Below are 27,579 nucleotides of genomic sequence, written 5' to 3' on the forward strand. Positions count from 1 at the left end.
TTAAAGAGAATGTATAATCAGAAAATGACTTATTTTTTGAATCACATTTTTATATTTAACAAATATTTTAAAATAATTTTTGGTGGTTATTTTTAATGTTCCATTTCAATCTTTATATTTAAACAAAAACCATAAACTCTTTCAGTTTTCCCAATGGCCACTAAGCCTATAATAATAGCTGCCACTTGGTTTGTACAGATTATTTTACTGCAGTTATTTGTTTGCAACGTGTTTGCAATTAGATCCGTGTTTATTTAGACGGTTATGCAACTGCTGTATGATGTGTCCCTTATATTGCAAATTGCAGATACTGTTGATTAGATAAATTAGATACAGTTGCAACAAAAAGTATGTGAACCCTTTGGAATGATATGGATTTCTGCACAAATTGGTCATAAAATGTGATCTGATCTTCATCTAAGTCACAACAATAGACAATTACAGTCTGCTTAAACTAATAACACACAAAGAATGAAATGTTACCATGTTTTTATTGAACACCCCATGTAAACATTCACATGGTGGGCACAGGAACGTTTGACTACCCCCCCCCCCCCCCTTCCCCCGTTCAGCATCATAGACCGCAGACCAGTAGACTTGATGCCTATAAGGCAGTAGAACAGCACAGGACTCAGGCGTTCATGATAAAGTCATTGCACCACCTGGGACGTGGCAAGTCGGGCTGGAAGAGGACAGGAGTCAGATGGGTATTTTGTTTTCTTTTTAATATATGTGGAGGCAGTACAGGCTGGAGCACTGCAGGGGGCGTGGCATTACAGGCTGGAGCACTGCAGGGGGCATGGCATTACAGGCTGGAGCACTGCAGGGGGCGTGGCATTACAGGCTAGAGAACTGCAGGGAGCATGGCATTACAGGCTGGAGCACTACGGGGAGGGGTTGGCATTACAGGCTGGACAACTATGGGGGGTGGTATTCCAGGATGGAGCACTACAGTGGGTTGTGTTACAGGCTGGAGCACTGCAGGGGGGTGTCATTGCAGGCTGGAATATTACAGGGAGGGTAACATTACAGGCTGGAGCACTACAGGGGGTGGCATTACAGGCTGGAGCACTACAGGGGGTGGCATTACAGGCTGGAGCACTACAGGGAGGGTAGCATTACAGGCTGGAGCACTGCAGGGGGATGGCATTACAATCTGGTGCAGTACAGGGAGGGTAGCGTTACAGGCTGGAGCACTACAGGGGGTGGCATTACAGGCTGGAACACTACAGGGAGTGGCATTACTGGCTGGAGCACTATAGGGAGGGTAGCATTACAGGCTGGAGCACTGCAGGGGGATGGCATTACAGGCTGGTGCAGTACAGGGAGGGTAGCGTTACAGGCTGGAGCACTATATTGGCTGGCATTACAGGCTGGAACACTACAGGGAGTGGCATTACTGGCTGGAGCACTATAGGGAGGGTAGCATTACAGGCTGGAGCACTGCAGGGGGATGGCATTACAATCTGGTGCAGTACAGGGAGGGTAGCGTTACAGACTGGAGCACTACATGGGGTGGTATTAAAGGGTGGATCACTACAGGGAGTGGCATTACTGGCTGGAGGACTACCGGGGCCTTACAGGCTGCAGAACTACAGGGGACGTTACAGGCTGGAGCACTGTAGGGAGACATTATAATACAGTGGACACTCTAGGGGGCATTATAATACAAAGGGGAATAATGCATACAGGAACTACTAGAGAGCATTATACATACTGGCAATACAGGGTCACTACGGGGGAAGGGGGTGCTACAAGGGGACTTTATACTTAATTGCAGGCTGGACTAGGGCTACTACAGGGGGGCTTTATAAATACTGGGGCCGCTATAGGGGGCATTATAACAGTTGGAGAACTATAAGGGGCCTTATTACTACTGTGGGCTCTATAGGGATGCCTTATTTCTACTGAGGACACTATGGTGGCATTATTAGTACTGGGGGTACAGTGGGGCCTTTCTTATTGAGCACAATATGGCGGGCATTGATGCTAATGGGGGCACTCTTGGGGAGCATTATTGCTATTGGTGGTACTGTAGGGGGCACTATTACTAATCAGAGCAGTCTAAAAGAGAATTAATACTATTGGTGGAACTTTGGGGAGAACTGTTACTATGGGGTGGTCTATCTGCATGGCACTGTTATTTTTGCAGTGAAGTAGTATTGGGGGGTACAGCGGGCACAATATTGGGGGTAGCAGCAGAATAACTCTGTTGGGGCACCAGGAGGAGGAGGAGGATGGAAAAGTGAGGGATCTAATATATCTGTATGTCAAAGTCTGCAGAGGCAAGACACAGCTTAATGAAGTCATCAATGTGGTCTGGTCTGAATGGAGAAGATGAGGAAAGAGAACGTAACGCGCTGACTGTATTTAATTTTTTTTTTACTAACATTTAAAGGGAACCTGTCACCGGGATTTTGGGTATACACTGCGTGCAGAATTATTAGGCAAATGAGTATTTTGACCGCATCATCCTCTTTATGCATGTTGTCTTACTCCAAGCTGTATAGGCTCGAAAGCATACTACCAATTAAGCATATTAGGTGATGTGCATCTCTGTAATGAGAAGGGGTGTGGTCTAATGACATCAACACCCTACATCAGGTGTACATAATTATTAGGCAACTTCCTTTCCTTTGGCAAAATGGTTTAAAAGAAGGACTTGACAGGCTCAGAAAAGTCAAAAATAGTGAGATATCTTGCAGAGGGATGCAGCACTCTTAAAATTGCAAAGCTTCTGAAGCGTGATCATCGAACAATCAAGCGTTTCATTCAAAATAGTCAACAGGGTCGCAAGAAGCGTGTGGAAAAACCAAGGCGCAAAATAACTGCCCATGAACTGAGAAAAGTCAAGCGTGCAGCTGCCAAGATGCCACTTGCCACCAGTTTGGCTATATTTCAGAGCTGCAACATCACTGGAGTGCCCAAAAGCACAAGGTGTGCAATACTCAGAGACATGGCCAAGGTAAGAAAGGCTGAAAGACGACCACCACTGAACAAAACACACAAGCTGAAACGTCAAGACTGGGCCAAGAAATATCTCAAGATTTTTCTAAGGTTTTATGGACTGATGAAATGAGAGTGAGTCTTGATGGGCCAGATGGATGGGCCCGTGGCTGGATTGGTAAAGGGCAGAGAGCTCCAGTCCGACTCAGACGCCAGCAAGGTGGAGGTGGAGTACTGGTTTGGGCTGGTATCATCAAAGATGAGCTTGTGGGGCCTTTTCGGGTTGAGGATGGAGTCAAGCTCAACTCCCAGTCCTACTGCCAGTTTCTGGAAGACACCTTCTTCAAGCAGTGGTACAGGAAGAAGTCTGCATCCTTCAAGAAAAACATGATTTTCATGCAGGACAATGCTCCATCACACGCGTCCAAGTACTCCACAGCGTGGCTGGCAAGAAAGGGTATAAAAGAAGAAAATCTAATGACATGGCCTCCTTGTTCACCTGATCTGAACCCCATTGAGAACCTGTGGTCCATCATCAAATGTGAGATTTACAAGGAGGGAAAACAGTACACCTCTCTGAACAGTGTCTGGGAGGCTGTGGTTGCTGCTGCACGCAATGTTGATGGTGAACAGATCAAAACACTGACAGAATCCATGGATGGCAGGCTTTTGAGTGTCCTTGCAAAGAAAGGTGGCTATATTGGTCACTGATTTGTTTTTGTTTTGTTTTTGAATGTCAGAAATGTATATTTGTGAATGTTGAGATGTTATATTGGTTTCACTGGTAAAAATAAATAATTGAAATGGGTATATATTTGTTTTTTGTTAAGTTGCCTAATAATTATGCACAGTAATAGTCACCTGCACACACAGATATCCCCCTAAAATAGCTAAAACTAAAAACAAACTAAAAACTACTTCCAAAAATATTCAGCTTTGATATCAATGAGTTTTTTGGGTTCATTGAGAACATGGTTGTTGTTCAATAATAAAATTAATCCTCAAAAATACAACTTGCCTAATAATTCTGCACTCCCTGTAGAACTAAGGACATGGGTTGCTAGATGGCCACTAGCACATCCGCAATACCCAGTTCCCATAGCTCTGTGTGCTTTTATTGTGTAAAAAAACCGATTTGATACATATGCAAATTAACATAAAAGAGTCATATCTTACTTGTGTGATGAGAGAAGAGTCATATTTTCAAGCTCTGACTCATCTCGGGTTAATTTACATATGTATAAAATCGTTTATTATACACAATAAAAGCACACAGAGCTATGGGGACTGGGTATTGCGGATGTGCTAGTGGCCATCTAGCAACCCATGTTCTCAGCTCTATACACAAAATCCCGGTGACAGGTTCTCTTTAATAAGTTAATGTACATAAAAACTCTTTCTATTTAGGAACTGGATTATTTATTAATTAATCAGTTGCAATTCCCCAATACCTAATTTGGATACCGCAAGGGACCTCAGTGACCATCTACTTCTGGTTTTCACACAGAACGCTCTTACTTTAATTTATTTATTTATCCACCATATTTTAACTATATTCTTATTTTTTATTTACATTGTTATTCATGTATGTTTTAGGCAGCTTAACTCGTGTAAGTAATATGAATTTCTACATTTTATGTAGTTTTAGGATTATTTTTGACCTCTGACCCACTACCCAAGGGGGAGGTTTTTTTTGTGTATAGGTTTGTGTATGGTTTACTTTTAACTGTATAATGCCTGATTTTGCACGTTTTATGCGCTGCTTTTACACGTTGTGTCTGGATAGCAGTCCCGGTGTGGGTCTCTTTTTCTTAGTGTCTGTGGCGAACTCTAGATGTAAGCTGCCAGTATATGGGGAAATATGAAACGCAGGACACTTTAATTTTTAATTTTTTTTGCTACGGGCATTTAAAATGCAACACGATGTAGCTTTTGATGTTTCTTTTGGGCTGGAAAAAATCCGGAAAAAATGTAGTTCACACATTTATAAAAATCCCTTCTAAAAAAACATCATAAATTTGCGTTGAGTCATGAGGCATTATGTCCGGCACATGCCAGATTTGGCAATTTCGTTATTCTGTTCCTATGCCGGAGCAGAATACCGGAATTTAAAAAATGCTAATGTGAACCTAGTCTTATATATGGTATTGTCATATGATTCTGGCAGTCAGATGCACACATCTGAGTTTGCTAGATGCCTGAGAAAGATGTCCACCAGAATACATGGTGCCTACTGAAAACTTTTGGGCAAGTAGCATAATAATATAGGTCTGGTTTTGTGGTTTTGGGCAGGACTTCTTTATTTTCAATCAATGATAATAAATGATACAGCATACAAAACATTTTAGACAGTTGTATGATTCCAACTTTGTGGCAGCAGGCTCCATAAAGATGTGCACTGTTAAAGTGTGACAGTGCACAAAGCAGGCTCCATAAAGAGGTAAATTATGTATGCCTCTGCTATAGAAACAAGCCTTAAATGTGGCTACAAGACAGGAAGCTGTCAACTTCAATGTAAGGGACAGGGGAAGCTGGAGGAGGATAAGACTACTTTCACACTAGTGTTTTTGCTGGATCCGGCAGGGTTCAGCAAAAAACACTTCAGTTACTGATAATACAACCATCTGCATCCGTTATGAACGGATCTAGTTGTATTATCTTTAACATACCCAAGACGGATCCGTCATGAACTCCATTGAAAGTCAATGGGTGACGGATCCGTTTTCTATTGTGTCAGAGAAAACAGCTCCGTCCCCATTGACTTGCATTGTGGGTCATGAAGGATCTGCAGTTTGCTCTCCAGTATGAGAATTTTGGAGCATTCCGTTCTGTTCAGTTACGTTTTGTCCCCTAAACAATGAATGGGGACGAAACTGAAGCATTTTTTTCCGGTATTGAGACCCTATGACTGATCTCAATACTGGAAAACATTAACGCTAGTGTGAAAGTAGCTTTACATGATCGGCAGGCAGCAAGTGTTACTGCAACAATTAAACGTCAAACTCTTCAGGTTCTTGCCCACTTGGCATAATGGGGTCAGAGTCAAAAGTGGAAATTGAATCTTATTAGTAAGTTTATTCTATAATGCCAACACAAACATTGCTCTTTATTTTTTATTCGTCTGAACAGCCCTTTTTTTATAATATACGTATATGACTCCGTTTGATTTTTTCAATTTTTGTCTTTTATCTAGAATCGCAGAGAAGTGTCTGGAGTTTGATCCCATTTTCACTGATGATGTCACAGCATTATACATTACTGGAGTGTGTTATCTTGGTAATAAAGTTAATTTCACTTTTTCAAAGACACTCACAACAGTGGAGTTGACTTCAGTTCTTGATTTTCCGAAGTATGCACTGGTTATTGCATTTGATGATTTAACACCATTTATACCGCTGTATATTGGTAAGTCGCAAAGTATAGTTTCTTTCCTTTCCTGCAAGTTACAAGTCTTATCTGTGAATTGTGCATTCTAACTAACTGTATAGAAATCATACACTTTGTAATACTTTTTTATGATAAAAGAATTCAGTGTCATTTTACTATTCTCCATATTTTTTATGCAAACGTTTGAGCTCTCCCTGTTCAATCCAATGTTTTGTTGAACGTCTAATTGAAATTAAGTTAATATAACCTCTTAAGGTAGCAAACCATCATTATACAAAAAAATGAAATGTGAATTTTGGCGTGTGCAAAAGCTTGGGGATCTTTCCATTTGATTCAGTATTGTTATTTTTTGTAAGCTTTCAGCTTAAAATATTTTTTTACTAAAACCTTTGTGGCGTAAATCAGCTGAGGATTTTGTCCCAGGTCATTTTGAGTCAAAATCAGCGATTGCAAAAAAAAAGAACATGTCCTATTATTGTCCACATTACGGAGTAGGATAGGACTGTTCTATTAGGGGCCAGCTGTTCAGTTCCGCAAAATACGGAATGCACACGGATGTCATCCGTATTTTTGGCAGACCGCAAAATACATACCTTGGTGTGCAAGAGGCCTAAGAGGTTTTTAAGTGGATTATAGAAAAAAACATATAATTTAATATTAGATCCAGATATTATTTGGATGTTGACAGTTCCAAGACATGTGCTCTAGTATAAACCATACCTCCCAACTTTTGAAAAGCCAAAGGAGGGACAGCATCGATGGTAGCATTTGTGTTTACCCTCTAACCTCTGCCAATGTCTATCCATACAAGCCCAATACTGCCCAGTCTCCTTTGTGCTTCTACACAGTAATAGTGCCCCACACATAGTTAAAATACACTCTTAGTTTGCCAACACTGTAAGGATGTCCTCGTAGTGCCTTGACACAGTATGATACCCCCTTAGTGCCTTACCACAGAGTATGATGTACCCTTAGTGCCCTCCCATGCACAATGAGGCCCCTAAGTGCTATCCTAAAATGGTACCTAAGTGCTCCCCTCACAGTAGAAGGTTCCCATAAGCATTTCTGCACACAGGGATGTCCCTTAAAGGGGTTCTCCGGGAAACTAAACTAAATTAAAAAAAGAAATATTATGTCATAGTAAAAACATTCATAAGTACCTTTATTTATCAAAGAAGCTCGTTTTCCCTAGGGAGTGATCATTGTGGGACCCTAAAAAGGCTGCCATCAAGTCATTGCGTCAGAAATACGTCCTAGAATGTACACTCACTAGGACGGGCTGCGTCAATACCAGCAGCCCGAGAAACTGTTCAGCCTGAGGTAACAGCTACTTCCTGGTTGAGCTGACTGCTAGTGAGACATGAACGCACATATTAGAGCATGCGCACTGTGCTCAGACAGTTCCCAATGAAGAGGAAGGGAGAAAACAGTTCCCTGGAGACTGTTTTTGTGATCCGTCTCAGGCGACTGGCAGGGCTCTGCAATTTTAAAAGGAATCTACTGTTATCACAGTTTGTGCTGTGCTCTGTCAGCCTGACAGTAGTGAGGGAGGCCTGCTACATTGTCACAAATCATTTCTCTGCGGCAGAGTTTTCGGCTTTGTGCTGTGCGCTGTCAGCCTGACAGGAGTGAGGGAGGCCGGCTACATAGTCAGCTGCTGGCTGTGTAAGCTAGTCATTTCTGTTCCCAGTAAAAATAAATATATAAAAAAGGCTAATTTATTTATAATAAAAAAATATATATACAGTCCTGATCAAAAGTTTAAGACCACTTATAAAAAGGGCAAAAAATCATATTTAGCATGGCTGGATCTTAACAAGGTTCCAAGTAGAGCTTCAACATGCAACAAGAAGAAATGGGAGTGAGACAAAACATTTTTGGAGAATTCAACAGGCTGTTTTTCAGCTGATGAAAAGTTTAGGACCACACCTCCCAAAAAAAACAACCCCCCCAAAACAGAAATCCAACTTCCAAACATGAACTCAGTAATGAGTAGCTCCGCCGTTATTGTTTATCACTTTAAAAATTCGTTTCGGCATGCTTGATGCAAGCATTTCCATGAGGTGAGTAGGAACATTTCTCCAAGTGGTGAAGACGGCCGCACGAAGTCCATCTACTGTCTGGAACTGTTGTCCATTTTTGTAAACTTCCCTTGCCATCCATCCCCAAAGGTTCTCAATTGGATTTAGATCAGGGGAACACGCAGGATGGGCCAAAAGAGTGATGTTATTCTCCTGGAAGAAGTCCCTTGTCCTGCGGGCATTGTGTACTGTAGCGTTGTCCTGTTGAAAAACCCAGTCGTTACCACACAGACGAGGGCCCTTAGTCATGAGGAATGCTCTCTGCAACATCTGGACATAGCCAGCGTCCGTTTGTCGCCCCTGTACTTCCTGAAGCTCCATTGTTCCACTGAAGGAAAAAGCACCCCAGACCATTATCGCGCCCCCTCCACTGTGGCACGTAGAAAACATCTCAGGTGGGATCTGCTTGTCATGACAGTAACGTTGGAAACCATCAGGACCATCAAGGTTAAATTTTTTCTCATCATAGAATATAACTTTCTTCCACCTTTGAATGTCCCATGTTTGGTGCTCTCTCGCAAAGTCCAAACGAGCAGTTCTGTGGCGTTCAAGGAGACGAGGTCTTTGAAGATGATTTTTGTTTTTGAAGCCCTTCAGTCTCAGATGCCGTCTGATGGTTATGGGGCTGCAGTCAGCACCAGTAAGGGCCTTAATTTGGGTCGAGGATCGTCCAGTGTCTTGACGGACAGCCAATTGGATCCTCCAGCTCAGTGCTGATGAAATTTTTTTGGGTCTTCCACTTGACTTTTTTGTTCCATAACCCTCAGGATTATTTAAGAAATTCCAAATGACTGTCTTACTGCGTCCCACCTCAGCAGCAATGGCGCGCTGTGAGAGACCCTGCTTATGCAGTTCAACAACCCGACTACGTTCAAAAAAGGAGAGTTTTTTTGCCTTTGCCATCACAACGTGTGACTACATGACAGAAAATGACAATGAATCCACATCTTTGCACAGATTTGGCCTTTTAAAAGCATGTGGTCCTAAAATTTTGATCAGCTGAAAAACAGCCTGTTTCAGTTTATTCGTTGTTTTCATTAAATTGAATGCTCAAAAAATGTTTTCTCACTCTCATTTCTTCTTGTTGCATGTTGAAGCTCTACTTGGAACCTTGTTAAGATCCAGCCATACTAAATCAGATTTTTTTGCCATTTTTCAAGTGGTCTTAAACTTGGAACACCATACTAATACGGTGTTGGACCCCCTTTTGCCTTCAGAACTGCCTTAATTCTACGTGGCATTGATTCCACAAGGTGCTGATAGCATTCTTTAGAAATGTTGGCCCATATTGATAGGATAGCATCTTGCAGTTGATGGAGATTTGAGGGATGCACATCCAGGGCACGAAGCTCCCATTCCACCACATCCCAAAGATGCTCTATTGGGTTGAGATCTGGTGACTGTGGGGGCCATTTTAGTACAGTGAACTCATTGTCATGTTCAGGAAACCAATTTGAAATGATTCGAGCTTTGTGACATGGTGCATTATCCTGCTGGAAGTAGCCATCAGAGGATGGATACATGTTCTCATTCTGTTTACGCCAAATTCGGACTCTACCATTTGAATGTCTCAACAGAAATCGAGACTCATCAGACCAGGCAACATTTTTCCAGTCTTCAACAGTCCAATTTTGGTGAGCTCGTGCAAATTGTAGCCTCTTTTTCCTATTTGTAGTGGAGATGAGTGGTACCCGGTGGGGTCTTCTGCTGTTGTAGCCCATCCGCCTCAAGGTTGTGCGTGTTGTGGCTTCACAAATGCTTTGCTGCATACCTCGGTTGTAACGAGTGGTTATTTCAGTCAACGTTGCTCTTCTATCCGCTTTAATCAGTCGGCCCATTCTCCTCTGACCTCTAGCATCCACAAGGCATTTTTGCCCACAGGACTGCCGCATACTGGATGTTTTTCCCTTTTCACACCATTCTTTGTAAACCCTAGAAATGGTTGTGCGTGAAAATCCCAGTAACTGAGCAGATTGTGAAAAACTCAGACCGGCCCGTCTGGCACCAACAACCATGCCACGCTCAAAATTGCTTAAATCACCTTTCTTTCCCATCCTGACATTCACTTTGGAGTTCAGGAGATTGTCTTGACCAGGACCACCCCCCTAAATGCATTGAAGCAACTGCCATGTGATTGGTTGACTAGATAATTGCATTAATGAGAAATAGAACAGGTGTTCCTAATAATTCTTTAGGTGAGTGTATATATATATATAGTAAGGCTTTACACTCTCTCAGGCAGGGTGGCGATGACAGATTCTCTTGCAGACCACAGGTTTAAAGTCCAAACATTGCTTTATTTATAACACTACAGCAATACAGGCACCCCAGTTATAATTCACTGGGTAATGTGAAGATCCAGCACCACAAAACATAAACCAACCCAAAATAAACACCTGCCCGTCTGGGCTCTGGCTAATACAGTGAAGATCCTAACTCACCTATTGAACACAGATCACACAGAGAATTCGGCTTCTCTAGCCAGGGGGGCAGCCATCTTCCCAGACTTTCTCCAGGCATTACTCTCCTCAGACTAACAGCCTGGACTGTGCTTTATTTCCCCTTGACGATCCCAGCTGGGTGGGATATACACCCCTTCCAGGACTTTACCATACACTTTTCTGTTCACCTTACCACATATTCCCCCCCCCCCCCCCCCCCCTTTCTCCAGGATATTTTTAGCCAACAGTGTATCCTGGACAAAGCATCTGCATTCCCCTGTAATTTCTCCGGCCTATGTTCAACCTTGAAATTTAAATTTTGCAGGGAGAGAAACCACCTGGTCACTCTTGCTTTTTTCTCCCAGTTCTGTTTCATCCAAGTTAAAGGCGCGTGATCTGTTACCAACAGAAATTTCCTACCCAGCAGGTAATATTTAAGTGACTCCAGAGCCCATTTAATGGCTAGACACTCTCATTCCACTATGGCATAATTTTATTCTGCCGGGATCAACTTCCTATTTAGGTACATCACTGGGTGCTCCTCCCCATTTATCACCTGTGACAAGACTACTCCCAAGCCTGTCTGAGATGCATCAGTCTGGACCAGAAACGCTTTTCTGAAATCTGGGGAAATGAGCATCGGCTGTTGACAGAGAGCGGACTTTAGGCTTTGAAAGGCCTTTTCTGCCTCGGGGGTCCACTTCATTATTACTGACTTAGGGCCTTTCTGAAATGTAGCAGGGGCTCCATGTAAACCGAACGACATCACTGTACTGGAACAGCCCTTCTGGAGTGGAGAATGCCGTCTTTTCTTTTGCATCATCTAATAATGTTATCTGCCAATAACCTTTTGTAAGCATGCGCCTGACCTCAGAGGATACTGCTTTTCTGCGTGCTTCTGGTATCCTGTAGGGCTTTAGATTCACCTTACTGTGGGGCTCAGTTCTCACGGAATGTTTTATCCGTGGGTACGGCCTTGTAGGTCAGAAAACCTTCCTCTATTTTTCTGTAGAAACTCCTTTACTTCTTGTTTCTGAAGTACTGACAATGCTTCAAAAAATTTTACCGGAGGAATTGGTGGTGACACCTCCTTACTCATGGTCTGTGCGGCCACTAATGACTCCCGATCTTTCCATGGCTTGATCAGATTTACGTGGTAAATCTGGTAGGGTCTTTTCCTTCCTGGTTAGTGCACCTTATAGTTCACCTCGCCCACTTTTTCCACATCCTCGTAGGGACCCTGCCACTTTGCCAGAAACTTATTTTATACAGTGGAAACTAGAATCCGGACCCTGTCCCTGGGATTAAAGTCCCTTACTTTGGCAGACCTGTTATAAATTCTGCTTTGAGCCTCCTGAGCTCTTTGCAGGTGTTCTTTAACAATGGGCATCACGGTCGCTATTCTGTCTTGCATGTCAGCCACATGTTCGATGACGCTCTTATAGAGAGTAGCCTCAGCCTCCCAGGTTTCTTTAGCTACATCGAGTAAACCCCTCGGGTGACTGCCATATAGTTACTCAAATGGTGAGAACCCTGTAGAAGCCTCAGGCACCTCCCTAACAGAGAACATAAGGTATGGTAGGAGGCAGTCCCAGTCCCGACCATCCTTTTCTACCACTTTTTTTTAACATCTGTTTCAGCGTTTTGTTAAACCTCTCGACCAACCCATCTGATTTTTCTGGCCTAAAATTTTTCTGGCCTAAAATTTTTCTGGCCAAGCAAGTGGAAATGTACTGCGAGTTCCTTCCAACCTGCCAGATAAGTGCCCCGACCTCACATTTTCGGAGTCCCTTGGTGCCTCTTCCCATCATTGAGGTACCTTTTGAAAGAATTGCCATGGACTTGGTGGGTCTCATTGTTAAGTCAGCTAGGGGGCACCAGTATATCTTGGTTGTGTTGGACTATGCCACACGATACCCGAAAGCGGTACCCTTGCGAAATATGGCACCCAAAAATATTGCCCGGGAATTATTTTTCATGTTCTCCCGCACGGGGATCCCTAAAGAAATTCTCACAGACCAGGGTACCCCCTTTATGTCAAAGGTCATAAAAGAGTTGTGCAAGTTGTTCAAAATCACCCCAATACGTACCTCGGTGTACCACCCACAGGGAGGTGTTGGTGCGGTAGGGACATCACTGAGATAGTCCTCAGTCGCCAGGAACCTTTCCACCATGTTCACGAGCTGATCCGCAGTTTTGGGGTCTCCATGTCTGACCCACCATTGTAGCTCCACCGGGAGGGCTCTAAAGTAGTGATCCACCACTACTTTCTCCACGATCTGGTCCGGTGTAGAAGACACCTGAGATCGGGCAGGCTTGTCCATGGTGTAGCTCCACGTGTGGACCCTCCGGGCACGAACCGCCGTTGTAACGCCCAACGCTCTTTTTTTCCGCCACCCTCTCAAATACGGTCAGGTAGGCCTCGATATCATCATCAAGTGTCAGTTTTTGCAAGGCTCGCTGCACAGCCCTCCTCACATTCTCTGGGGGGCTTACCTCCACTTGTGGGGCTGGAGTTACAGCAGTCTCTCTTGTTGCAGCAATATGCTCCATCAGCAAACTATTTGTTTCCTGTTGGCGAGCCTGGGCCTCTGTCTGAGCCTGCTGTTGGGCATATAAGGCCTCTTCATGCCTCTTCTGTTGCTGTGCCATGGCCTGTTGTTGGACACGTAAGACTTCTTTGTGTCTTTTTCTATCCTCCATACTGGCCTTCAAAAACATCTTCATCATTTCCTCCATGGTATCTGATGAACTTTGTAATGCTGCAGCAGCTTTCACCCAGGACATTAAATCATCAACTGTCATGCCGTTGCCCTTAGCAACCTGCTATTGCCTTTTTTCCAGCAGGGACGTGTGCCCGCATCCTCCACCAATTGTAAGGGGTTACACTCTCAGGCAGGGCGGCGATGACAGATTCTCTTGCAGACCACAGGGTTAAAGTCCAAATGTTGCTTTATTTATAACACTCCAGCAATACAGGCACCCCAGTTATAATTCACTGGGTAAGGTGAAGATCCAGCGCTCAAAACATAAACCAACCCAAAATAAACACCTGCCTGTCTGGGCTCTGGCTAATACAGTGAAGATCCTAGCTCACCTATTGAACACAGGTCACACGTGGGACAGCCATCTTCCCAGACCTTCTCCAGGAATTACTCTCCTAGGACTGACAGCCTGGACTGTGCTTTATTTCCCCTTGACGATCCCAGCTGGCTTCAGCTGGGGATCCCTCAGGCTAGGGGAAAACCTGTCCCGGAATGGGGTGGACTGGGGAGGTCCCTCTACCAAGTCTACCTTCTCCCAGTCCAATAAAATCCAGCCCATAAACTTAACAAAACTGTCTCAGCAACCTACACATTGCTGAGACAATTTTAACCTCCTGGATTTTATTTGCCTCACTCAGTTGAGGAAGCTGGGTGGGATATACACCCCTTCCAGGACTTTACCATACACTTTTATGTTCCCCTTACCACTATAGATAGATATATACAGTACAGACCAAAAGTTTGGACACACCTTCTCATTCAAAGAGTTTTCTTTATTTTCATGACTATGAAGGCATCAAAACTATGAATTAACACATGTGGAATTATATACATAACAAACAAGTGTGAAACAACTGAAAATATGTCATATTCTACTTTCTTCAAAGTAGCCACCTTTTGATTTGATTACTGCTTTGCACACTCTTGGCATTCTCTTGATGAGCTTCAAGAGGTAGTCCCCTGAAATGGTCTTCCAACAGTCTTGAAGGAGTTCCCAGAGATGCTTAGCACTTGTTGGCCCTTTTGCCTTCACTCTGCGGTCCAGCTCACCCCAAACCATCTCAATTGGGTTCAGGTCCGGTGACTGTGGAGGCCAGGTCATCTGGTGCAGCACCCCATCACTCTCCTTCATGGTCAAATAGCCCTTACTTTCAAAGTTTTCCCAATTTTTCGGCTGACTGACTGACCTTCATTTCTTAAAGTAATGATGGCCACTCGTTTTTCTTTACTTACGGTAGCTGCTTTTTTCTTGCCATAATACAAATTCTAACAGTCTATTCAGTAGGACTATCAGCTGTGTATCCATCTGACTTCTCCTCAACGCAACTGATGGTCCCAACCCCATTTATAAGGCAAGAAATCCCACTTATTAAACCTGACAGGGCACACCTGTGAAGTGAAAACCATTTCAGGGGACTACCTCTTGAAGCTCATCAAGAGAATGCCAAGAGTGTGCAAAGCAGTAATCAAAGCAAAAGGTGGCTACTTTGAAGAACCTAGAATATGACATATTTTCAGTTGTTTCACATTTGTTTGTTATGTATATAATTCCACATGTGTTAATTCATAGTTTTGATGCCTTCAGTGTGAATCTACAATTTTCATAGTCATGAAAATAAAGAAAACTCTTTGAATGAGAAGGTGTGTCCAAACTTTTGGTCTGTACTGTATATATATATATATATATATATATATATATTATACAGTATGTTAGCGTATATATACACACGCACTGTACTATTATATGTATATATTAAATGTTAATAGTCATACACACATATAGATATGAATACAAAGTATATATCTGTGTCATTGTATAAAAAATATAAATTGTATAAAAAATAGACTTTACTATAAAAAGTAAACATTTTTCACACAGTGTGTGCAAATATATATTTATATATTTTAATTAATAAATTAGCCTTTTTTATCTATTTATTTTTACTGGGAACAGAAATGACTAGCTTACACAGCCAGTAGCTGACAATGTAGCAGGCCTCCCTCACTCCTGTCAGGCTGACAGAGCACAGCACAAACTGTGATAAGAGTAGAAACCTTTTAAAATTGCAGCTTCAGAGCCCTGCCAGGTGCCTGAGACGGATGGCAAACAGTCTCCACGGAACTGTTTTCTCTCTTCCTCTTCACTGGGAACTGCCTAAGGACATGGTGCCCTCATGCAGTATGAAGCTTCTTTAAGTTCCCACATATATAGTGGTGCTCCATAAGTGCCCCATACAGAGTATGAGGCCTCCATAAGTACCTCACATATAGCATGAGGCACTCTTAAGTGCCACTTACTCAATATGAGGCCTCCATAGGTGCTTCCCCACCATGTCTTACTGCTCTCCCTGGTGTGCATAGCCTTCAAAGTATCATGTCTGCCCTGGGGCAGCAGTTAATCAGAGACTACTTCAAGGGTTAGGCAGCTAGGACTGAACCTGGGTGTTCAGGTGGTATGTATCTGATTGCTGATTTGAATCAGCCTGGCATGACAAATAAAAACATTTCCCCATTATGTTGATGACAATGAACTGGCTTCTTCTGCTGCTTGTGGAAGCAGAGGCAGCGGGAGGTAGGTAACAAGAGGGGGCGGAAAGGGGCCTCCTGGTAAGATACGCAAACAGCAGATGTTTGCTTGCTGAAAGCTGTGGCAAGCTGTATACACAGTGTATCCTGGTAGTAAAGCCATTTGGTCTCCCTTTCAGCAATAGGAAAACATTCCCCCATTTTGCTTTGATAGTGTCCACTAGAATGGGTGTCCACTAACCATCAGATTGTTTCATTTGGATGATTCATCTGTCATAACTTAACCAAGCAAGCATACAGCTTGCCATTCTTGCCAGTGTGCCCAAAGACCCAATGGGATAACTGGTCATCATGGCCATTGTCATCGTCGTCATCATCATCATCATCAACCTCATTCTCCTGCACAAGCAACTCTTTCCCCTCCAGTGGGAGCTCCTCATCCTTCACTTTCTCCTCCACTGGATTTTCTCTGTTGGTCCCCAATAGCTGTAGGATGGTCAGCAAGATGCATAATAAGTTCTTCTTTGTCCATACCTTGTTGCATCAGTGTGAGTGTCTGCTCTAAGATAAATTATCAGGGGGATGACAGGTTATGCCATAATTGACGCTACTGACCAATCTGGTGGCCTCTTTGAAGGGTCTGAGTACACGACAGGCATCTCTGATGAACTGCCACTGTCTGACCTCGAAACAATATATGCTTCCTATTTAGTTGGTCTGATGCATAACAAAATCATTCACCATTTTATGGTGCTCGTACAGATGCTCTAGCATATGCAAGTTGGAACGTTGTGGATCAAGGAGTGGAATGGAAGACCATTCTGTTGCTGCAAGTCCAGAACGGCATTCCTTGCAACATAAGAATGGCTGAAATGTGAGGATAGTCTACTGGATATGTCCAACAGCCTTTGCAATCCACTGTGCTTTTTTCCAAAATGGTTGCATGACTAAATTTATCATGTGTGCCATGCAGCGAGCATGTGTCATTTCCCCCAAATGTACCATGGCCACGATGTTCCTGCCATTTGTTTCTGATGACCATGCCCAGTTGGAGTTGGTGGGGAGACAGCCTGCAGGATGTTTGATGCACTTTAGCAACTGATTGACTGTGTGGCTACTCTCACCAAGACCGATCAGCTCTTACACAACATGGCAACACTTCACTTTAAACATATGATAGGAGGGGGAATAGGAACAAAGCTCTTCACTGCATCTGTTGGAGACGGTTAGTTGACCATGGAGGAGGATGTGGAGGAGGCGGATAAACAACTGGTATCAGAACCAGACTAACACAAACATGGCAGTATCAATATGAACTGGCTTTGCTGCTGCAGTGATGCCTCATTGTGAAAAGCATTAAAGGGGTTCTCCATCCTCTTCTTTAATTTTGGGGAACTTTAATTACCTGTGGAGAGAAGTACACTGCTCAAAAAAATAAAGGGAGCACAGAAATAACACATCCTAGATCTAAATTAATTAAATATTCTTCTGAAATACTTTGTTCTTTACATAGTTGAATGTGCTGACGACAAAATCACACAAAAATAAAAAAATGGAAATCAAATTTTTCAACCCATGGAGGTCTGGATTTGGAGTCACACTCAAAATTAAAATGGAAAAACACACTACAGGCTGATCCAACTTTGATGTAATGTCCTTAAAGCAAGTCAAAATGAGGCTCAGTAGTGTGTGTGGTCCACGTGCCTGTATGACCTCCCTACAACGCCTGTGAATGCTCCTGATGAGGTGGCGGACGGTCTCCTGAGGGATCTCCTCCCAGACCTGGACTAAAGCATCTGCCAACTCCTGGACAGTCTGTGGTGCAACGTGACGTTGGTGGATAAAGCGAGACATGATGTCCCAGATGTGCTCAATTGGATTCAGGTCTGGGGAACGGGCAGGCCAGTCCATAGCATTAATGCCTTCGTCTTGCAGGAACTGCTGACACACTCCAGCCACATGAGGTCTAGCATTGTCTTGCATTAGGAGGAACCCAGGGCCAACCGCACCAGCATATGGTCTCACAAGGGGTCTGAGGATCTCATCTCGGTACCTAATGGCAGTCAGGCTACCTCTGGTGAGCACATGGAGGGCTGTGCGGCCCTCCAAAGAAATGCCACCCCACACCATTACTGACCCAATGCCAAACCGGTCATGCTGGAGGATGTTGCAGGCAGCAGAACGTTCGACACGGCGTCTCAAGACTCTGTCACGTCTGTCACATGTGCTCAGTGTGAACCTGCTTTCATCTGTGAAGAGCACAGGGCGCCAGTGGCGAATTTGCCAATCTTGGTGTTCTCTGGCAAATGCCAAACGTCCTGCACGGTGTTGGGCTGTAAGCACAACCCCCACCTGTGGACGTCAGGCCCTCATATCACCCTCATGGAGTCTGTTTCTGATCGTTTGAGCAGACAAATGCACATTTGTGGCCTGCTGGAGGTCAATTTGCAGGGCTCTGGCAGTGCTCCTCCTGTTCCTCCTTGCACAAAGGCGGAGGTAGCGGTCCTGCTGCTGGGTTGTTGCCCTCCTACGGCCTCCTCCACGTCTCCTGATGTACTGGCCTGTCTCCTGGTAGCGCCTCCATGCTCTGGACACTACGCTGACAGACACAGCAAACCTTCTTGCCACAGCTCGCATTGATGTGCCATCCTGGATAAGCTGCACTACCTGAGCCACTTGTGTGCGTTGTAGACTCCGTCTCATGCTACCACTAGAGTGAAAGCACCGCCAGCATTCAAAAGTGACCAAAACATCAGCCAGGAAGCATAGGAACTAAGAAGTGCTCTGTGGTCACCACCTGCAGAACCACTCCTTTATTGGGGGTGTCTTGCTAATTGCCTATAATTTCCACCTGTTGTCTATCCCATTTGCACAACAGCATGTGAAATGGATTGTCACTCAGTGTTTTGCTTCCTAAGTGGACAGTTTGATTTCACTGAAGTGTGATTGACTTGGAGTTACATTGTGTTGTTTAAGTGTTCCCTTTATTTTTTTGAGCAGTGTATATTACAGGTATAATTACCCTCTGCAGAGCAGCCGTTCATAGGATCCTCTTCACAGTCTCGTGACCGCTCCAAACGCGATTTCCAGGCTTTCGGTCCAACACCGTCTTCTTTTTTTCCTGCCTGAGGCAGGAGACAGAACATCATCACTGACGTCACCGCCTCCTGCTGCCCTTCTCAGTTCCCGACTCATGTACACTACTGTGCATGCGCCGGGACCCGGCCGTCTTTTCAGTGTACAGGCTTCTATGAGAAGCCTGTACTGACTGATACGTAGCGCAATGTAAGCGCTGTGTATGAGTCTCAGCATAGCGATCAGCCACAGCATGCTTTACAGGTCACTAGAGCAGTGTGGATGGCAAAGGGGCACATGAGTGCTGTGGATGGCAAAGGGGGCACATGAGGGGCACTGTGAATGCCAAAGGGGCACTGAGGATGGCAAAGAGGGCACACAAGGGGCACTGTGAATGGGAAAGGAGCACTGGAAGGCACATGAGGGGCACTGTGGATGGCAAAGGGGGCTCTGGATGGCACACAAGGGGCAATGTGGATGGCAAAGGGGTCACTGGATGGCACACAAAGGGCACTTGATGGTACATGAGGTTCACTGTGGATGGAAATGGGGGCATTGGATACAACACAAGGGGCACTGTGGATTGCACACAAAGGGCACTGGATGGCACACGAGGGAAACCGTGGATGGCAGAGGGGGCACTGGATGGCACATGAGGGGCACTGTGGATGGCAATGGGGGCACTGGATGGCACACAAAGGGAACTTGATGGCACATGAGGTGCACTGTGGATGGCACACAAAGGGAACTGGGTGGCACACGAGAGGCACCGTGGATGGCAAAGGGGGCACTGGATGGCACAAAAGTCGGTACTTGATGACACATGAGGTGCACAGAATGGCAATGGGGCACTGGGGATGGCAATGGGGGCACTGGAAGGCACACAAGGGGCACTGGGGATGGTAAAGAAGGCACTGGATGTCACACAAAGGGGCACTGGATGGCACACAAGGTGCACTGTGGATGGCAAAAGAGGGAATGAGGATGGCAGAGGGCACACAAGGGGCACTGTGGATGGAACACAAGGGACACTGGATGGCACACAAGGGACACTGGATGGCACACAAGGGACACTGGATGGCACACAAGGGGCACTGTGGATGGCAGACAAAGGGCACTGGATGGCACATGAGGGGCACTGGATGACAATGGAGGCACTAGATGGCACACAAGGGGCACTGGATGGCACACAAAGGGCACTGGGGATGGAAACAGGGCACTAGATGGCACACAAGGGGCACTGTGGATGGCAAAGTTGCACTGCGGATGGCAAAGGGTACTGACTGGCAATGGGGTCACTGGATGGCACACAAGGGGCGGATCCACTAAATGAGGTTACTATCCGTGTGCAATTCACATTTTTTTGCAGTCCCATAGTTCTATGGGTTTTAGATCTGCATTATGAGGACCAGAATAGGACATGTTCTATATTTTGCAGAACTGACATACAGATGTGGAAAGCACATGGACATCATCAGTGTGTTTTCTACATCCTTATGTCAGTTCCAGTAAAGATAGAACATGTCCTATTCTGGTCCTGAAAATGAGGTCCTCGAATTCATAGAACTCAATGGTCCCATTGAAGACTATGGGTCAGCAAAAAAACGGAGTGCAATCCGTTTTTTTTTGCGGACAGCATACGGCCTTCTGAATGAGGCCCAACTCAGTGGGCCATGAAAAACATGTACTGTTCCAGCCCATAACAGCTGCTTCAGGTGTCAATGGTGGCATGCACCTTGACGCACAGCGATAATTGAAAGGAGCAGCCATCGTTCTCCACCACGTGACAGTACAAGGCACAAATTGCTTTTTTGGAGGAATGATGTCGGCTAGGTATTTTCCGAGGCTAAGTGCACGCCATCAGCTCCCTAAAGGCAACACAATCCACTAAGTGGTATGATAGTGACCGCACCACCAGCAACTTGGCCAACTGGGAGTTAAAGGGGTTGTCCGGGACCAAATGTTTTTAAAAAAAAACACGTTTACTCACAATGTACAAAATAAAGGTGCCTCCATATATTTTCAGCTATTGACACTTCTATGTGGCTCCAACGGTCCCCCACTCATTGTTTATATGTTTATCTTTCCCTGACTTCCGGCTGCACTGCCCTGTGGGTCCTGGGGCAGCGCAGCATCAGATGGTTACAGCTGTCTCTCTGCTCTGCTGTAACTCCGCCCCCTCATCAATATTCACCTCCATTCATTCTGAAGCTCACCGGACTGGAGGGGTGGGGCTTAGTGGGTTGTCAAGGGGCGGGGCTTAGCGGGATGTCGGCCAGCCGCTGTAACTCTGCCCCTCATCAATATTCACCGCCATTCATTCACGGTTGTGACTAAATACTATACTCCGTAAGGACCTGGTCCTTACCAGTGATAGTAAATAGCCGACTCAGTGTGAGCTGGCCTTTTTCCTTCACCGGGAAGGACCTTTTTGCCCCCTAGTGGTCTGGTCCTGAACTGAAATAGTATTTAGCCAGCTCACAGTGAGTTGGCTAAATACTATACTTCGTAAGGACCTGGTCCTTACCAGTGATGGGAAATAGCCAGCTCACACTGAGTCGGCTATTTACTATCACTGGTAAGGACCAGGTTTTCCCCCTAGTGGTCAGGTCTTTAACTGAAATAGTATATAGCCAGTTCACAGTGAGTTGGCTAAATACTATACTTCATAAGGACCTGGTCCCTGATCTGGTTATTAGGATTTAGTTGATCTTTAACCACCTCAGCCCCCCTAGCTTAAACACTCTTAATGATCAGACCACTTTTTACAATTCTGCACTACACTACTTTCACGGTTTATTGCTCGGTCATGCAACTTACCACCCAAATGAATTTTACCTCCTTTTCTTCTCACTAATAGAGCTTTAATTTGGTGGTATTTCATTGCTGCTGACATTTTTACTTTTTTGGTTTTTAATCGAAATTTACTACATTTAACTACATTTCTATATAAATTTTTATCTAAATTTATTGTTCTACATGTCTTTGATAAAAAAAAATGCAATAAGTGTATATTTATTGGTTTGGGTAAAAGTTATAGCGTTTACAAACTATGGTACAAAAATGTGAATTTCCGCATTTTGAAGCAGCTCTGACTTTCTGAGCACCTGTCATGTTTCCTGAGGTTCTACAATGCCCAGACAGTAGAAACCCCCCACAAATGACCCCATTTCGGAAAGTAGACACCCTAAGGTATTCGCTGCCCATCACGAAATACCTTAGACACCCCAAAACGCATTGCCCAACTTCTTCTGAGTACGGCGATACCACATGTGTGACACTTTTTTGCAGCCTAGGTGGTCAAAGGGGCCCAAATTCCTTTTAGGAGGGCATTTTTAGACATTTGGATTCCAGACTTCTTCTCACGCTTTAGGGCCCCTAAAATGTCAGGGCAGTATAAATACCCCACATGTGACCCCATTTTGGAAGGAAGACACCCCAAGGTATTCCGTGAGGGGCATGGCGAGTTCATAGAAGTTTTTTTTTTTTGGCACAAGTTAGCGGAAATTGATTTTTTTTTGTTTTTTCTCACAAAGTCTCCCTTTCCGCTAACTTGTGACAAAAAGTCACAAGTCACACTGTGCCACCAATGATAATACAATAGAGGGAGGGGGGGCGACGGAGGCCGCACACTGGCCACCAATGAAATTACAATAGAGGGGGGGAGGGGGGCAGACGGAGGCCGCACACTGGCCACCAATGATATTACAATAAAGGGAGGGAGGGGGGCCGACCGAGGCCGCACACTGGCCACCAATGATATTACAATAGAGGGGGGGGGCGGGGGGGCCGCACACTGGCCACCAATTATATTCAAACTGGGGAGGGAGGGGGGTCTGCTGCCTGGCAGCCCCTGATCTCTTACAGGGGGCTATGATACGCACAATTAACCCCTTCAGGTGTGGCACCTGAAGGGTTAATTGTGCTGATCACAGCCCCCTGTAAAAAATCGGGTGCTGCCAGGCAGCAGGGGGCAGTCATGTATACAGTTAGTAGTATATTCTAACTAGAAGCAACGAACGCCTCTGTGTTAGAATATACTGTCGGGTATGAGTTTTACGATGTAACTCAAATCCGATGGTATAATCTAATATAGAGGTGTTCCCATGGTGATGGGGACGCTTCAAGTTAAAATATACCATCGGATTGGAGAAAACTCTGATCCTATGGTATATTAACTCCTGACTTTACATTGAAAGTCAATGGGGGATGGATCCGTTTGAAATTGCACCATATTGTGTCAACATCAAACGGATCCGTCCCCATTGACTTGCATTGTAATGCAGGACGGATCCGTTTGGCTCCGCACGGCCAGGCGGACACCAAAACGACTTTTTTTTCATGTCCGTGGATCCTCCAAAAATCAAGGAAGACGAAAAAACGATCACGGATCACGGAAAAACGGAACCCGTTTTTGTGGACCGCAAAACAAAACGGTCGTGTGCATGAGGCCTTAGTAGCAAAGGTCACCAAGGCTGTTGAATGCGTGTGTCTGTTACATCATACATAGGCCCTGATTTATCAGAACTTCACTCCAGAATTCTGGCATCAAAAAGTGCAAAATATGGCTTTTGCAACTTTTTTTGCCATTAATTGCGCCAAATTTTGCATTTTTACACAACTCATGCCAGTTTTGTAATATGGATGGAAAAGTGGGTGTGGTTAGCTATGTTAATGATTATTACTCCAGATTTATCATTGAGACTTTTTTTAAAAGTCGCAATCTCACTCCAGGAGGGAAAAATAGGAAAACTGGAGGAGCTTCTCTAGAAGAAGTGTTGGGTGTAAGAACAAGCCACATTTATCAGACAACCTGTGACATGTGATGAATGTGGAATAAAGTTCTCCAACACAAACTCAAGCAAAATTGACTTCAAATATTCTCTTTATGATAAATTCCCCCAGAGTGTGCCATCGGAGACACATGCACGGCCAAAGTATATAGTTATTTAAAAAAATAAAAATAAATAAAACTGGATAATTTATCAAAATAAAAAGACGACAATTATTTGAAATGTTTACATATTTTATTCATCTAAAACATAACATTTATTTAACCACAAATTATGGTTATCCCTATAAAAAAAAAAAATGCAGGATTAAAAATACTAAACTAAACAGCATTGTAGGGCACGTCACACTCTTTCAAACAGGACCTTTTTTTATCTGGTGAGATGCTCCCATATTGAGACATATGTGCCGCCCGTTCCATGCACTGGGGACCGCAATAACAATGTAATCTTGCCCATGTCAGTGATTTGTAATCTTCTACAGAGGAGTGGCAATATTCTAACACTTATGGTCCCCCATGTACCCCCAGACTTCACCCACACTGTTACCAGCACCCCACTGGTCCACCATGTACCCCCAGACTACACCCACACTGTTACCAGCACCCCACTGGTCCCCCATGTACCCCCAGACTACACCCACACTGTTACCAGCACCCCACTGGTCCCCCATGTACCCCCAGACTACACCCACACTGTTACCAGCACCCCACTGGTCCCCCATGTACCCCCAGACTACACCCACACTGTTACCAGCACCCCACTGGTCCCCCATGTACCCCCAGACTACACCCACACTGTTACCAGCACCCCACTGGTCCCCCATGTACCCCCAGACTACACCCACACTGTTACCAGCACCCCACTGGTCCCCCATGTACCCCCAGACTACACCCACACTGTTACCAGCACCCCACAAGCTTTACATATACCTTTCATAATGGACAAAAAAAAAACATCTCAAGCATGCCACCATCCTCTATGTCCCTCCAGCACACCGTGCCAGTGCTAAACCATGTTACCCCAGTGCACCCACAGAATCCTAACCAGTAGTACACCATTATAAACGTGCCGACACTGTACTCCCTAAATCCTCACCTAGCCCACCTCTAACCCAGTTAAAGGGGTCCTCTCACTTCAGGACATAGCATTCATCATGTAGATCAGGCATGCTCAACCTGAGGCCCTTCAGCTGTTGAAAAACTACAACTACCATCATTCCCGAACATCATACAGCTTTCAGCCTACAGAAGGGCATGGTGGGAGTTGTCGTTTTACAACAGCTGAAGGGCCGCAGGTTGAGCATCCCTGATGTAGATAAAGTTAATACAAGCCACCTTCTAATGTATTGTGATTCTCCACATTGCCTCCATTGCTGGCTAGATTCTTTTTTCCATCCCAGACAAAAAAAGCCATGTATGCAGCACTTTTTTGTCTGGTATAAAGTCAGATCCTAAACAGAAACTGAACGGACTCCATCATAGTCGGCGGGGTCTGTTCAGCTTCTTCCCTGTCTGTTAAGCCGGGCTCATATCACATTTTTGTCATACATTTAATGTACGCCAAAAAATGTATATATGTTACCAGGTGCCTCAGACAGATGCCATACTGTGGCATCACCTTAGAGTACCATAGTGTAAAAAAAATATATACGGTAGCCTATACCACTTTTTTTTTCCAGGATGGAAAACTGCCGCAGTGGTACACTACACTTTTCCCATCCTGCAGAGTCCTACAACAAACCTTTGCTTTACTTTTTTTACAATGGAACTCTTTGGTGACGAATGCCACAGTATGGCGTCAGTGAGGCGTCCGATAATGTTTTTTTGTGTATGTTGACAAAAAGCCACCCTTACGTACCCCATCCAGAACTTCCTTCATTTCTGTTCTGCTCATCTAACAGAGCAGAACAGAAATAAATAGTGGTGGTGTGAACGGGGCCTAAGAGGTGAGCATGCAGGAAACTGTTACTGGTCTAAATAACATGAGGTAATTATAGTGAAGTGATAAAATCCGGTCCAATATGGCGGATCCTCCCTGTACTTTACCACTTGGCTTTAATAGCCTGCATTCGCTACATGCATCTCACACACACATCAGTGCGTGGGGTGCAGCGTGTGTGAGGTGCGTGTGGTATTAGAAGCGTGTGGGGCAGTGTGAGGTGCATGTGGTATTAGAAGCGTGTGGGGCAGTGTGAGGTGCATGTGGTATTAGAAGCGTGTGGGGCAGTGTGAGGTGCATGTGGTATTAGAAGCGTGTGGGGCAGTATGAGGTGCGTGTGGTATTAGAAGCGTGTGGGGCAGTGTGAGGTGCATGTGGTATTAGAAGCGTGTGGGGCAGTGTGAGGTGCATGTGGTATTAGAAGCGTGTGGGGCAGTGTGAGGTGCATGTGGTATTAGAAGTGTGTGGGCAGTGTGAGGTGCATGTGGTATTAGAAGTGTGTGGGGCAGTGTGAGGTGCGTGTGGTATTAGAAGAGTGTGGGGCAGTGTGAGGTGCATGTGGTATTAGAAGCGTGTGGGGCAGTGTGAGGTGCGTGTGGTATTAGAAGCGTGTGGGGCAGTGTGAGGTGCGTGTGGTATTAGAAGCGTGTGGGGCAGTGTGAGGTGCGTGTGGTATTAGAAGCGTGTGGGGCAGTGTGAGGTGCGTGTGGTATTAGAAGCGTGTGGGGCAGTGTGAGGTGCATGTGGTATTAGAAGCGTGTGGGGCAGTGTGAGGTGCATGTGGTATTAGAAGCGTGTGGGGCAGTGTGAGGTGCATGTGGTATTAGAAGCGTGTGGGGCAGTATGAGGTGCGTGTGGTATTAGAAGCGTGTGGGGCAGTGTGAGGTGCGTGTGGTATTAGAAGCGTGTGGGGCAGTGTGAGGTGCATGTGGTATTAGGGTATTAGAAGCGTATGGGGCAGTATGAGGTGCGTGTGGTATTAGAAGCGTGTGGAGCAGTGTGAGGTGCGTGTGGTATTAGAAGCGTGTGGGGCAGCGTGAGGTGCGTGTGGTATTAGAAGCGTGTGGGGAAGCGTGAGGTGCGTGTCGTATTAGAAGCGTGTCTGGCAGCGTGAGGTGCGTGTTGTATTAGAAGCGTATGGGGCAGCGTGAGGTGCGTGTCGTATTAGAAGCGTGTGGGGCAGTGTGAGGTGCATGTGGTATTAGAAGCGTGTGGGGCAGTATGAGGTGCGTGTGGTATTAGAAGCGTGTGGGGCAGTTTGAGGTGCGTGTGGTATTAGAAGCGTGTGGGGAAGTATGAGGTGCGTGTGGGGCAGTGTGAGGTGCCTGTGGTATTAGAAGCGTGTGGGGTAGTGTGAGGTGCCTGTGGTATTAGAAGCGTGTGGGGCAGTGTGAGGTGCGTGTGGGGCTGTCACGAGGGTGTCAAGAACCACGCCTCACTCCGTTATACCCGGGGTCAGGAAGTCGCAGCGGTTGGCTGCGCGCTCTATGTAAGATAGGGCTGTTTCCTTATGGTAACTTTCTGAGTTTGCTTTGCAACCCTTTTTGGCTCACTCAGGGATCCGTAGCTCCTTCTCCTCAGCTGTTCCTTGTCCAGCACTCCTAACCTCCTTATATTCCCCTCTCAC

The 27,579-nt window shown here is 45.1% G+C and overlaps 1 protein-coding gene across 1 annotated transcript in view; it reads left to right on the forward strand.

Moving 5' to 3' along the window:
* PGGHG (protein-glucosylgalactosylhydroxylysine glucosidase) overlaps positions 1–27,579 on the forward strand; it is a 436,976-nt gene that overhangs the window by 375,701 nt on the left and 33,696 nt on the right. Inside the window, exon 13 of the mRNA XM_040409837.1 lies at positions 6,140–6,351. Coding sequence (XP_040265771.1) covers positions 6,140–6,351 — 212 coding nt within the window. The remainder of the gene's footprint in view (positions 1–6,139; positions 6,352–27,579) is intronic.

This window comes from Bufo bufo, chromosome 10, assembly GCF_905171765.1.
Source record: "Bufo bufo chromosome 10, aBufBuf1.1, whole genome shotgun sequence".
In the NCBI taxonomy this organism is placed as follows: Eukaryota; Metazoa; Chordata; class Amphibia; order Anura; family Bufonidae; genus Bufo; species Bufo bufo.